This window comes from Phocoena sinus, chromosome 15 (genome assembly GCF_008692025.1).
Source record: "Phocoena sinus isolate mPhoSin1 chromosome 15, mPhoSin1.pri, whole genome shotgun sequence".
Classification (NCBI taxonomy): domain Eukaryota; kingdom Metazoa; phylum Chordata; class Mammalia; order Artiodactyla; family Phocoenidae; genus Phocoena; species Phocoena sinus.
The window spans coordinates 48,497,752-48,511,015 of record NC_045777.1 but is presented as its reverse complement, the minus strand read 5'-3'; the positions used below and the strand labels follow the sequence as shown (position 1 = coordinate 48,511,015).

The 13,264-nt window shown below is 46.5% G+C and overlaps 2 protein-coding genes across 7 annotated transcripts in view; both read left to right on the top strand.

Moving 5' to 3' along the window:
- The first annotated feature begins 449 nt into the window (after window positions 1-449).
- LOC116740020 (protein PET117 homolog, mitochondrial) lies at window positions 450-5,029 on the top strand. Its single transcript, XM_032605130.1, has 2 exons — window positions 450-655; window positions 3,562-5,029. The coding sequence occupies exons 1-2, from the start codon at window positions 560-562 to the stop codon at window positions 3,709-3,711; spliced, it is 246 nt and encodes an 81-aa protein (XP_032461021.1). The 5' UTR covers window positions 450-559; the 3' UTR covers window positions 3,712-5,029.
- The window catches only part of KAT14 (lysine acetyltransferase 14), a 40,321-nt gene continuing 30,790 nt past the window's right edge, over window positions 3,734-13,264 (top strand). For 4 of the 6 annotated variants that reach the window (XM_032605125.1, XM_032605126.1, XM_032605127.1 and 1 more), the window contains exons 1-3: window positions 3,984-4,271; window positions 6,917-7,035; window positions 11,581-11,702. In XM_032605125.1, coding sequence (XP_032461016.1) covers window positions 4,013-4,271; window positions 6,917-7,035; window positions 11,581-11,702 — 500 coding nt within the window. In that variant the 5' untranslated portion in view covers window positions 3,984-4,012. Of the gene's footprint in view, window positions 4,272-6,916; window positions 7,036-11,580; window positions 11,703-13,264 lie in introns of all 6 variants that reach the window. The other 2 variants (XM_032605128.1, XM_032605129.1) reach the window with 2 other exon arrangements.

The window sequence follows — 13,264 nt, the reverse complement described above, 5'->3', positions numbered from 1 at the left end:
GACCCGCCACCCCACAGCGTCAAGGTGAAAGCAGGTGACCGTGTCTACAGCATCTAACGAGAAAAACTCCATCTCCTGGCACCTCCCCGCCGAAAGGGCAACGAGGGCTGCGTTTGGTGAGGCTGGCGTTGAGCGAGGCAGCCCCGCGCTCCGAAGGGATGCGCGCGGTCAAGGGTCCGCAAGGTACCGGGTCCGGCATCCCGCCCCCCGGACTCTCCCGCCGCTGGGGGCAGGTGATGAACTGAGAGGGCTCAGGCCTGGAACCCCGCCTTGGGTGGTGCTGGGGCCAGCTCTAGGCCGGGGCTCTTGGAAGTGTTATTACCCGCCCGCCCGCAGGGCAGGGAGGGGATGCCTGCGATTCCTTGGCCCTACCGGAAGCCGCGCTTTCCGCGGAACCTGGGCATTGCTCGGAGCTCGGCTCTCGACTGCTCGCGCCTGGCGGCAGCTGGGGCTCTACGCTCGAGGGGTCGAGCCTGGCCCGCCCCGGCAAGGGCGCGCGCTCGGCGGCGGCCCTGGGCCTGGGGCACGGGGACCGGAGGCCGCGGCGGCCGGCGTTGGAATGTCGGGGAGCTCGAAGGTGGTGCTGGGCGTCTCGGTGGTGCTGACGGCGGCCACCGTGGCGGGCGTGCATATGAAGCAGCGGCAGGACCAGCAGGTAGGTGTTACGTGCCCGCGCCTTCGGGCCCGCGCGGCGGCGGAGGCCTGGGGCCTGGGGTCCGGCTCCGCGTGGCGCCGCTTCCTCCTCGCCTTTCCTTTCTCCCCTCCCACCTCCGAGGCGGAGAGACCGCTCCCTGGGGCATCCGGGAAGTGTGGGCGGTGGTCCCCGGTGCTCTGGGCCGGCCCCGCCCCCGCCCCGCGGGTGTCGAAGAGTTGGTGAGGCTTCCCCCGCCTCTCGCTTTCGGGAATTGGGAGATATACTCGTGTGGGGGGTGGGTTTTTCCTTCTTAAGGAACAGTTTGCTATGGAAACTAGATTCTGGGGACGATAGAGATAGCGGCCTCCAATTTTTCTCTTTCCGGTGGTTTTATGTGGGGAAACAACCTTGACTTGACCGCTCAGGGGCCTGTCAGTCTTGCTGTGTCTCCTAGTCTTATTTTCTTCCTTTTCCCATCGGCTGACGTTACTGCCGGGCCCCCGTGCGCCACGCTCCGCCCCGGGCGCCTCAGGAAACAGAGATGAATATGCGCAGCTGCTCCGGGGGCGAAGGCCGAGCGCGAGCAGGGGCAGCCGGGGTGTGTGGGGCGGGGGGAGGGGTGCGGTGGAGCCCGGTTGGCCCGAGGTGGACGCAGGCCGCTGGGTAAGTCACTGTAAACAGGCTTGTTTGCGTGGGACCGCGCCGGGTGCTAGGTGTGCAGAGATGCAGCAGGTGAGGCCTTTGTCCCGTGTTCACACTCTGGAAGTCAGAGGAGAGGAAGCCTGTGATGATACAAGATTTTAGGGGAGGGAATGAAATGATTAATGGTGACAGGGCGCGGAAGAGATTAGAGATTGGGATTAATGTAGCCGTTCTAAGGGGTTAGCTTTTGGAACAGAACCGGGAGATTTTCTTCTCTAAGAAGGAAAAGATGGTGGCTGGAGAAAATTTGAGATAGGCTAGAAGATGCTATGTCAGATGTAGCTCTGAGGTCAGCGAGCAGGGAGTTTCCGAGTATGGAGTACGGCTGGGTGAAAGCTTGGTTCTGATCTCCAGCTACACGTGCGATTGTTCCTGGAAGTTTTTACCAGGTAGCAGCCTGGGCCCTGCTCCTGACCTATTGAATCAGAATCTCTTGGGGATGCGGATCCCACTTAGGTATGCTTTAAAAGCGACCCAGGGATTCTAACATGCAGCCAGGGTTGAGAACCACTGTCAGAATGGGACAAGTGTAAGGTTTAGGTATTTGGAAGTTAGAGGTTGAGATTGACCGGAATAACCTGTGTTTGTTTTACGTCCGATTATTCATTGCGGGGTTACTTTCTAGCAGCGGGAAAGAGGAGGACAAATGTTTGACACAGTGGGTGTGTTGGAAGGTTCAAGGAAGCAAGAAATAAAACGATGACTGTTGTCCCCCATTGTTTCCTGACTGACTGCCACATACCAGGCGCCGTACTAAGCACTTTACATACATCAGCCTTGATCATCACAGGAGCCCAGCAAAACCAGCAGTGAGTACTACAGGAGGAGCCGCGTTCTAGGTGTTAGAGCTGTGATGGTGAAGAGGTCTCGGAGCTTAGTAAGGTAGTCAAGTGGAAGTTGCAGGAGGGATGTGCGAGGCAGTTGGCACAGACTTTGAAACCTGGAGGAAACTAGCGAATGCTGGATGGAGAGCAAGATCCCAAGCCGAGTGCTAAAGTCCCTGAGAAAGGAGGGGAGGACCTCAGAGCAGGTGTGGACGGTGTGGGCTTTGGGGCTTGGGTGGCGTGTGTAGGTGTGTCCTGATGGAAGAAGCACAGGAGAGGATGAGCTGGGGAGGGAGGAGTGGAATGAGAGCCTCCGATTCTGCCTGGAGATCTTGCCAGGGGCACAGGGTTCAGGACAGTTGGTTTTCAGTTGTGTTATCAGTCCCAGGACTCTTAAATTACCCAGCTTCCCCTGTAATGGGGACTGGAGCCCTAGGCCTGGAGGAGGGCCAGCAAGTAGGTACTTGGTGAATTGTTAAAATAGACATAGTAGTAATTAAAAAAAAACCCTACCCAGGCCCTGCCCCCATTATTCTGCCTCACAAGGCCACTGTTAAGTTATTAGAGTATTTTATGACCTGTAAAATGTAAGTTATTAGTAATGACTGGATTGATGCTTTAGAAAGTCTCATCTTAGATGCCAGGTCCATATTCTGGAATTTTCTACCTGTCTTTAGTGTTTATCAAAGTAACGACCATCAATGGGCCGTTATTTTTTCCTGTGCTGGTAGCGTTCTTTTTCCCCTTCTCTCCCCATTATGTAATTGTAATTTTTACCTTTTCTCTGTACATAATAGAAGAAGCCGAGTTCTTTACTTTCTTGCATCCTTACAGTTTGTTCAAATTTTAGTAATTTTCTTTCTTGGATGTTTATTATTCAATTAGGACAATTGCTAACAGGAATGTAGTTCACAGTTACTCAAGTAACTCTCATCAAGTTGTTTTTTCTTTTTCTTTGGCTGAGCCGTTGCTTGCAGGATCTTAGTTCCTTGACCAGGGATAGTGTCCATGCCCCTTGAAGTGGAAGTGCGGAGTCCTAACCACTGGACCGCCAGGGAAGTCCCTCATCAAGTTTTTAAAGCACCATATATTAACTAAACTTTTAAAATTCAGCATAGTGGCAGTTTTTCTTTTTTAATTGTTATTTCCCATTTTTATATTAAATGATGCAAAATTTCTTAAAGTATGATGAGAGGTCTATAATAATACTATCACGCTACCAAGTTAATTTGATGGTTTATTACATTTACATCTACACAGAAAGTTAAAATAGAAATTGAGTACTTGGAATCTGAGAGTTTTAAGTGTATTTTGGTAACACTGATTTTAGGACTTGAATGACACAAGGAAGGGAACCACCTGTTCCGAGTTTCACTAAAATCTGTTTCTTAACATTTTTAGAGGCTTCGTGACGGAGTGATCAGAGACATTGAGAGGCAAAATCGGAAAAAAGAAAATATTCGTCTTTTGGGAGAACAGATTCTTCTGACTGAGCAACTTGAAGCAGAAAGAGAGAAGATGGTGTTGGCAAAAGGATCTCAAAAAACGTGACTTGAAATGCGTGTGAGATATTGATGGAACAGACAGCGTTAAGTGTGTGTGAGTGTTGATGGAGAACAGCTTAGTGAGATCTTCAGCCTTTTTGTGGTCACCGTCCTTTTAAACTTGATCAGGAAAAGGATGATGGATCGTATATTCTAAATAATTGCTTTAAGTGCCCCTTGTGTCTCAGTAGAGTCAGGCAGACGCTCTTCTGAGAGTTTGTTTGTGTGGTCAGCAAGGAGCCCCTTCAAGCTTAGTGTCCAGAAACTGGGATTGTTCCTGAGAGCACTGAACCTGCAAGCCGGGAAGGATGGAGAGTAACATCCATCTGAGCAGTCTGATCAGTCGGCACGACGATGAAGCCACAAGAACTTCCACCTCGGAGGGGCTGGAGGAGGGAGAGGTGGAGGGGGAGACTCTGCTGATCGTCGAGTCAGAGGACCAGGCGTCTGTGGACTTGTCTCATGACCAGAGCGGGGACTCCCTGAACAGTGATGAAGGGGACGTGTCGTGGATGGAGGAGCAGCTGTCCTACTTCTGCGACAAGTGCCAGAAGTGGATCCCAGCCAGTAAGAGCTTCTCCTTTCCTTTCCTTTGTCAATTCCTGCAGGAAGGTTTGTTTTTCTAACCTGTGAGAGAAACATGAATGTGAAAGAGACCCCAATAAAAAGATAACTCCTATATTTATTATTAGTGTAGTTGATTAACTGCAAATTTATATAAAACATAAACACATTTGTACTAATATATATTACTGCCAACCTCTATCACGTTGTTAAATTAACGTTCTCAATTGTAACCCAAATAAAAATTAGAAAATTGGAAATTCTGTGTTACTTAAAGAATTAGCCACATTTTTCTATCAGGGTCACGTTATTGTGGTTTTGGGGCCAAATTCTAGGCCCAGTGTAGAGCTAAACTTCAGACTCATAAGCATAACTGGTAGTGTCTAACTTACATGGAAAACAACTGCTATAGTATGTTGATATAAGGTCAGAATTAGGAGATTAAATATGTATTATGCCTTTTTCTAGGGCCATTCGTGTTTTCTCCTTGCTGGCCTCCTTGATCTGCTGGCCGTAGATACACACAATAAGGTGCTTTGCCAGTCATCAGGGCTCTTAACCAAAACAGGATGTTTCCATTAGGTGGAGAGTAGTAAAGACGTATGTACTAGAGGGATACTCTGTGTAATAGAATTTGTAACTAGGTCAGAGAAATTTACATATGTGTATGTGTATATATATTGTTGTGAACTGGGTCATTTTCTGGTATGTGGAGGTGTTTTTAAGATGGATTCATCGTTAATAAATTAACACCATTTTCACAGAAAGCAAACCTAAAATTTATTATAAGTTAGCTAGTTTTTTTTTTTTTTTTTTTTTTTTTTTTTTTTGGTACTCAGACCTCTCACTGTTGTGGCCTCTCCCGTTGCGGAGCACAGGCTCCGGACGCGCAGGCTCAGAGGCCATGGCTCACGGGCCCAGCCGCTCCACGGCATGTGGGATCTTCCTGGACCAGGGCACGAACCCGTGTCCCCTGCATCAGCAGGCGGACTCTCAACCACTGCGCCACCAGGGAAGCCCAGTTAGCTAGTTTTTGCTTTCCAGCTGTCTCTGCTTATAGATTCAGGGTTCTGCCTGAAAGCCTGGGTGGCTTTCCCCCATCCTCACAGCCTGCGCTGTAGATGCTCTGCCTCCTGGGGCCCCTGCTAACTGCTCCAGCCTTTCTCCTTCGTGCCCTCCTATCCCCACATGGAAACAGAGCTTTGCACTTAGGGTGAGCTTTTCCTTCTCCACAAGCAGTTCGTTCTTTTTCTTATAAATTTATTTTATTTATTTATTTTTGGCTGCGTTGGGTCTTTGTTGCTGCACGCTCGTTTTCTCTAGTTGTGGTGAGTGGGGTCTACTCTTCATTGCAGTGCGAGAGCTTCTCATTGTGGTGGCTTCTCTTGTTGCGGAGCACGGGCTCTAGAGCGCAGGCTCAGTAGTTGTGGCGTACAGGCTTAGTTGCTCCATGGCACGTGGAATCTTCCCAGGCCAGTGCTCGAACCAGTGTCCCCTGTGTTGACAGGCGGATTCTTAACCACTGCATCACGAGGGAAGCCCAAGCAGTTCTTTCTTATCCCTAGGACTTTGTGCATGTAAATTTCCTCTGTGGAACGCGTGTCTCTACAGCCTCTGTACTCCCCGCCCCACACACAAACACCTCTTCACGTGCCAATTCTAGCCATCCTTCAGGCCCCCGTCCACCTCACTTTTTCTAGTGCTGCTGTCTTCCTCATGTGGGTGGGCACCTCTTTTACGTGCTCTCACGTTGCCCCACAGCACCCATCACATCCCTCTCCAGGGTTTCCATGTCTCCCAGAGCATCAGCATCAGCTGGGGAACTTCAGAAAATGCTCTGCTTCCAGAGGTTGATTTATTTTGCAGGGGATAGACCCGGGCATATATTTTTTTTTTTTAATTTTAAAAAATGTTTTATTGCGGTACGCGGGCCTCTCACTGTTGTGGCCTCTCTCGTTGCGGAGCACAGGCTCCTGATGCACAGGCTCAGCGGCCATGAATCACGGGCCCAGCCGCTCCGCGGCATATGGGATCCTCCCGGACCGGGGCACGAACCCGTGTCCCCTGCATCGGCAGGCGGACTCTCAACCACTGCGCCACCAGGGAAGCCCCCGACCTGGGCATATTTAAAACACAAAACTTCCTGGGTGGTTCTGATGTACAGTCCGGGTGGAGAGCCTCTGTGCTGCTGTGATTACCTACTCTCTCCTCTGTAGCCCTCACCACATCTGTAAGCCTCTGAGAGCCAGCACCGCGTCTGTCTCAGGTGTTGTGTTCCTGGTTCCTAGCCCAGTGGCACAGTGGGAGCTCAGATGTTTTCTTGGAAGAATGTGTGAGGAGACCTCCTGTAGGGGTCGGGAATGTTAACAGTTGGAACAGCCAGTGAGAACAATCCTACCTGCCTTTCCAGTGTCTCTTCTGAAAGTCCGGGGACCACAGAGCTATCTTCGTGGGCATGCACTTGATGTTAGAAGAACAAAAACGTTCTCTACTCCCTTCCCCATCCCCATCCTGCCCTCACGGGCTGGCTGAAAGAAAAGGAAAAACACAGCCTGGGAAACTTGGGAAATGGCTGGTAGATTGATGAAAACTTTGGGTTACCTCTGTTCTAGATCCACCTGTGATGTGCCTTTTTGTTTTCCTCCTAGGTCAGCTGAGGGAACAGCTCAGTTACCTTAAGGGCGATAATTTTTTTAGGTTTACTTGTTCTGATTGCTCTGAAGATGGCAAGGAGCAGTATGAGCGGCTGAAGCTGACATGGCAGCAAGTGAGTTAAAGCTCTTCCTCTAGAATTCATGGGGTTGGTCCCCGCCCGCCCCTGCGAAATTTATTGGAATAAGTAATTAGGGAATGAGGAACCTACATACGAGCTTCTGAGTTGTTTTGAGGGTCACTTTATTTCACAATGAAAATCATACTGAATGTGTGGAGAAAGGAGTTCTTAGTAAAAATACTGCCACTTAGTGAATTGGGTTTGAGATTCTGAAAATCCCACCCATGGTTTCATTTATACATAATACCAAACTCTGATTTTAATCGAAGAGGTTCACATTTTTTTTAGCAGCTATTTTTAGAAAAATAAAACCATTCTAAAAAATATAAAGATGCTGAATCAATATGCTGCACACCTGAAACTAGCTACTAGTTGTATATTGTAGAGCAGCTGTACTTAAATTAAAAAAAAAGTAAAGATGGTCACCGTAATCCCAGCCAACTATAGCCCGAACAGTATCTTTTAACTGATCTCCAGGTTGTATTAATTTTTTGTTTTTATATTAATATGTTTATAACAAGGCACCAATGTTATATGCAGGCTTTAAGTTCTAAAAATGTATTAGACATCACTCACTCAGTTTTTATGTTTATTCATTCGACAAATACTGAGTGCACATGAGGAACCAGGCATTGTTCTAGGCCTGGAGAGTAGAATCTCGTGGAGACCAGCTGATCCTTCTAGCTGTTTCTTCGTGGTGAGTGAGACAGCCAAGACCCTAGCCCCAGGCAGTAGACATTTATTTTAGATGATAGGCAGACAAATAAGTTAATTACCCCTAGCACTTTTTGCTGTGAAGGAAATAAACAGGGTAATGAGAAAGATTTTAGGTTGTACCCTCCAAGGCACTTAGGGTGTTCCTTGTAAATTGTAGCTGTGTTTGCAGCCAGAGGCTATCGTGTTAATTATCAGTGCTTTATTAGGACATCTGTTGAAATCTGTCAGTGGTGATCTTAGGGAGCCTTTTTGGACTTGCCTGAAAATATGTAAGTAGAAAATGAACGGAAGTTTGTATTGAGGATACAGTCTCATGAATATTCTAACTGGGATTTTTTTAAAAGTGTGCATGGGATACTGTGTCTAGGCAAGGTCAGATTAATATTAGTAGATTATTCTGATGTGTGCACACGTAGGCAGATTTGCATTTGGCCTGCAGGTAGCTTCTCATAAAATTGTAAAATGGAAGAAGAGCAGATGTATGTAATTTGTTACTTTCAAGACTATGAGTTTTCTGTGGAGATTCTTTTTAGAAGAAAAAGTGGCTTTTGATTATATTGCTCAATATATTGGCAGTATTGGCTCAATTTGCTTTTTTTTTCTTTTTTTTTGCGGTACGCGGGCCTTTCCCTGCTGTGGCCTCTCCCGTTGCGGAGCACAGGCTCTGGACACGCAGGCTCAGCGGCCATGGCTCACGGGCCCAGCCGCTCCACGGCATGTGGGATCTTCCCGGACCAGGGCACGAACCCGTGTCCCCTGCATTGGCAGGCGGACTCTCAACCACTGCACCACCAGGGAAGCCCTTAATTTGCTTATTTAATCAGACTAACATCTCTTGAAAATTATTTTTTCACTTCCAAAAGACATATGGATAATAAATACCCTGGGATAATGAAGTGAAAACTGGGACCAGACACATCTGTTTCTTGGAAAACTACTGCCCATTGTTTCTAGTTGCATCTCTTTTTCTTTCTCTCTCTCTCCCCCTCCCTTTCTTCCTGTCTCTCCCTCTCTCCCTCTCCCTCTCTCCCTCTCCCTCTCTCTCTCTCCCTCTCCCTCTCTCTCTCTCCCCCCTCTCTCTTTCTCTCTCTCTCCCTCTCTCTCTCTCTTTCCCTCTCCCTCTCTCTCCCTCTGTCCCTCTCTCTCTCCCTCTCTCCCTCTCTCCCTCTCTCTCCCTCCCCCTCTCTCCCTCTTTCTCCCTCCCCCTCTCCCTCTCCCTCTCCCTCTGTCTCTCTCTCACAAGAGCTAAAAGAGGATCCGTTGGTGGAATAGACTCTATTGATGTCATATTCCAATTGGAGTGTGGGTTTTCTTTGTTTTAAATCTTAAATTTTGTTGATTTATCAAAATAAGAAGTAGAAATGCTTGTTTATATTACAAAATGCCAACAGTGATGGGGTGACTAAAAGGCCCCTTCCACACATTTTCTGTGTCCTCCTCCTTGGTGATGTGTGAACAACAGTCTGAAAAGTAGGGAAGCTATCAAGTAGGGTAGTTTTTACGTTCTCGTCCTAGACACGCTCATTATCTTTCTACATGCTCTTCAGCAGATACTTGGGAGGTGCCCTCTGGGCTGTGCCAGCCTGAGCAAGGCCTTGGAGCTGTGCTGGTTCCCAGGGCCAGCCTGTTACTATGAGCTTGGACTGGTGGTGTAAGAGCAGAAACGCAACTGGGATTCGTTCTTTAAGATTACAAATTCCAGAAGAGCGGGAAAACCGTGTCCTTCATGATTGGATTTTTAGTTTGCTCAGTAAATATGGTGATAATAGGAAAAGTTATTTGCAAGTAAGTATGTGAATTTTAACTTTCGAAAGTCATGAAATGTTTCCAAAAAAAAAGTACCGGAAATGAAACAACATACTTGTGTCTGTACCACGGCGATTAACAATGAATACATGTTTCCAAGTTACTCTAGGAGTCTGAGTGGGCAGAAGAGCTCATTCCATCCTTTTCTTAAGGTATTTCTTGAGCAATAGCGTTCTTAAATTGTAGTAAAATATATGTAACAGGGCTTCCCTGGTGGTGCAGTGGTTAAGAATCCGCCTGCCAATGCAGGGGACATGGGTTTGAGCCCTGGTCTGGGAAGATCCCACATGCTGCGGAGCAACTAAGCCTATCACAACTACTGAGCCTGTGCTCTAGAGCCCGCGAGCCACTACTACTGAGCCCACGTGCTACAACTACTGAAGCCCGCGCGCCTAGAGCCCGTGCTCTTCAGCAAGAGAAGCCACCACAATGAGAAGCCCACGCACCTCAGTGAAGAGTAGCTCCCACTTGCTGCAACTAGAGGAAGCCTGTGCACAGCAACAAAGACACAAGGCAGCCAAAAAGAAATTAATAAATTTATAAAAATGTATATATACATAACAAAGCTTACCCTTTCCACCGTCTTTAAGCATACAGTTCAGTGGCATTAAGCACATTCACATTGTTTTGCAACCATCACCACCATCATCTCCAGGAAGTGCTCATCTCCCCAAAGTGAAATCCTGTGTCTATTAAACAACGACTCCCTGTGAACGATAACTTTAAAGGGAGAGGTTTGTTGGCTGATGCAGACCCGATGCAAAAATGAGTGGAACGATTTGAAAAGTCTGTTCATGGGGTTAATTGGCAGACTGTCTGCAAATTTTACAAGTTTAAGGATGGGGGAAGTTGAGACTTGGTAGGAGCATCAGAATCACCGCGCCCCTTTGAGGGTGTGGTTGTAGGTCTCCCTGTTGGGCCATCGGGATTTGGGGCTGTGAACATCGATATCGGGGAGCGTGAACTGCAGTCTGTTAGACCCTGTACAGCCTTGGGCGGCTACTCATGGAAAGAAGAGTTATGGAAGGATTCTCTTCTTAGGTTCTGCCCCCTTTTCAATTGCGCTGGCCCAAAATTAATCATTATTTTTATTAGGTTGAAAACATGGTTTTGAATAGCATGTGTAGTTTCTTGTCCATTTATGATTACAAAATTGCATTTAGATGCAAAGAGAAATGTCTAATAGGATAATCACTGAAAATGTTAAAAAGGATTATTTCTTGATGGTGGATTTAAAATGATTTTTACTTCCTTCTTTGCTCTTTTCTCTTTTAGTGAAGTCTTTTACAGTGAGACTGTGTTATTCATATTTCTGCAAAGTACTTTCCCATTTGGGGCTGTGAATTCATTATCTGTTAAATACAAAGTTGGATTAGATGTGCAGCTGGGGGTGTCCTCCTCTCTGAGGATGGGCCAGGCAGCCAGGCCTTTCAGGTCCCTGCCCCTTGTCTATTCTGATTTCATCTCAGGAACAGTTTCCACAGCTGAGAAAGGCTAAACCCAGAGTGGATGGTACCTCATGTTAACTTCAGCTCTGAAATTCTGAGAGTCTATTGTTTCTGCCCTCTAAAGAGCTTAGAAAAGTATATGTGCAGGGGTGATGCTTGGAATATTTAGTAAAGGTCAGCACTGTCTGTCAGAAATGCCGGCTGGAGCAGGCCCTGTGGCCTCCTGATACCATTGGTTAACACGGTGTTCAGCGCTGACTTTGAGTGGTGGAGGGGGACTGGGATGGGGGCTGCTTAGGGCAGTAGTCACTCATCACCAGTTCAGCCACACAGCAGCCTTGCACATGTAACATGGGAGGAACAAGTGCATGTGATTAAGGGGAACAGTGATGCTCATCTATGGAAAGCAAAAAGGGAAGTAGGATTCTATCCTGAGAATATTCCAAGATACTATCCTTCCTTTTCCCCCCTCTATTCATACTCAGAGTATAAAACAACACACGTTCCCCCCTGAAGTTTACCATCCCTGTCTGTGCTTTTCTCCCAGCCTATTCTGCTTCTGTTTCAGGTGGTCATGCTGGCGATGTACAACTTGTCCCTGGAAGGTAGTGGGCGTCAGGGCTATTTCCGGTGGAAAGAAGACATCTGCGCTTTCATTGAGAAACATTGGACTTTTTTGCTTGGGAATAGGTAATGTGATTTTTAAAAAATCTTATACTTGAATGAAGATGTAAAGAATAAAGTATATGAGACTTGAGACAGCCTAATGCTGGCCTTTAGAGAATTAGAGTAATTACTTGTGGCAGTTACTGAGAATTTTTTAATCCAGAAAATGTTGTTACTTGAAGTTAAAAATCGAAGTAGAAGTTTACATAATGACGAGGGGTAGGTTTCCATACTTCTTATCCTACCTTCGGAGGAAACTGTTGGTTTCTACTGAGCAGGAAGACAGTTGAACAGATTCTTAGAATGTTAAAAAATAGAGACTTTGATTAAATGAGGCAGTTTAATAGTTGGATAGGTGACTAATTTGAGGATAGAGGAATATTATGTCCTTTAAAATCAGTGCCTTGTAGGAGGTCAGAAGACGAGAAATGATGGCAGTTATTGACGGCACTCATTTAAGTTGCTCTTGGTTAATTATTAGTATTTGTGTTTATTAACTCTGGGAGGTAGAAATCATTGTATACTGTTTGGTATTCACAGTGCTTGGCCAAGTCTGGGCACATTAACACGCATATGGTTTATTCCTTTGATACTCTTTTCATCATGATGCTTTGAATTTGCTGCTGAGTGCTTCTCCGTGACCCCTCCTTGGTTCATCAGACTTAGGGATGCCGGGGCACAGACATACACACCAGATGTTTTAACTAAGGGTCCATGTGCATCTAGCAAGATTTTTATTGCTATTAGAGGTTAGCAAGTTTGCAGTTGCATTGGTGGATTGTTTGAGATTCTTCCTTTTTTTAAAAAAAAAAATGTATTTATTTATTTGGCTGTGTTGGATCTTAGTTGTGGCATGCGGGCTCTTAGTTGTGGTATGTGGGATCTAGTTCCCTGACCAGGGATTGAACCCGGGCCCCCTGCATTGGGAGCATGGAGTTTTAACCACTGGACCACTAGGGAAGTGGTGTTTGAAATTCTGATTGTTAGTTGCCTTCTGAAGTCCTGTGTGAGATTCATAAATCTTGCATGATTGGGTCGGTGTGGACATGATAAAGGTCAGAGCAGGGAGTTTGTGCTTGTCCTCACTCGGAACTCCTTGCAGCCCGTTTTCTCGGGTGCTGAAAAGTCACAGCTCTGCCAAAGTTGCTGAGGAATCATGGAGGGGTGACCTTCTGCAGGCTGCTGTGAGGGAAAAATAGAATTGAAAAATAGAACTAAGAAAAGAATTGACAGCATAACTGGTTCTTTTTCTTAAAGAAAGGAAATCTGTTGTCTTAGTTTAATGATGTAGCTCTATTTATGGAACTTAATACACCCCATTTATAAGGGACAAGGAAGGGAAAAAAACTGATAAAATTAGATCTTGGAATGTTTTCATGATCTTTCAGTGCTGTTCCGCCTGGTGGATTGTCTTCTGGAAGAAGTTGGATTTAAATTGCCTGTTTTAAGGAAGTTGGCGTATTTTAGCAGCAGGTGTTCAGTTTCATTTGTTCATTTCTAGAGCGTGTTCTGAGAGGCATCAGCTGAGGCTCTTTTTCTTTTCAATACTTCTGCTGAAAGACATTAATTACTCTCCAGCTTCTTGT

Bases quoted from the DNA above. Each gene is read 5' to 3' on its own strand.
- LOC116740020 (XM_032605130.1), top strand. From the start codon at position 560: ATGTCGGGGAGCTCGAAGGTGGTGCTGGGCGTCTCGGTGGTGCTGACG. The intron at 656-3,561 runs GTAGGTGTTACG...TAACATTTTTAG, and splicing joins AGCAGCGGCAGGACCAGCAG to AGGCTTCGTGACGGAGTGAT.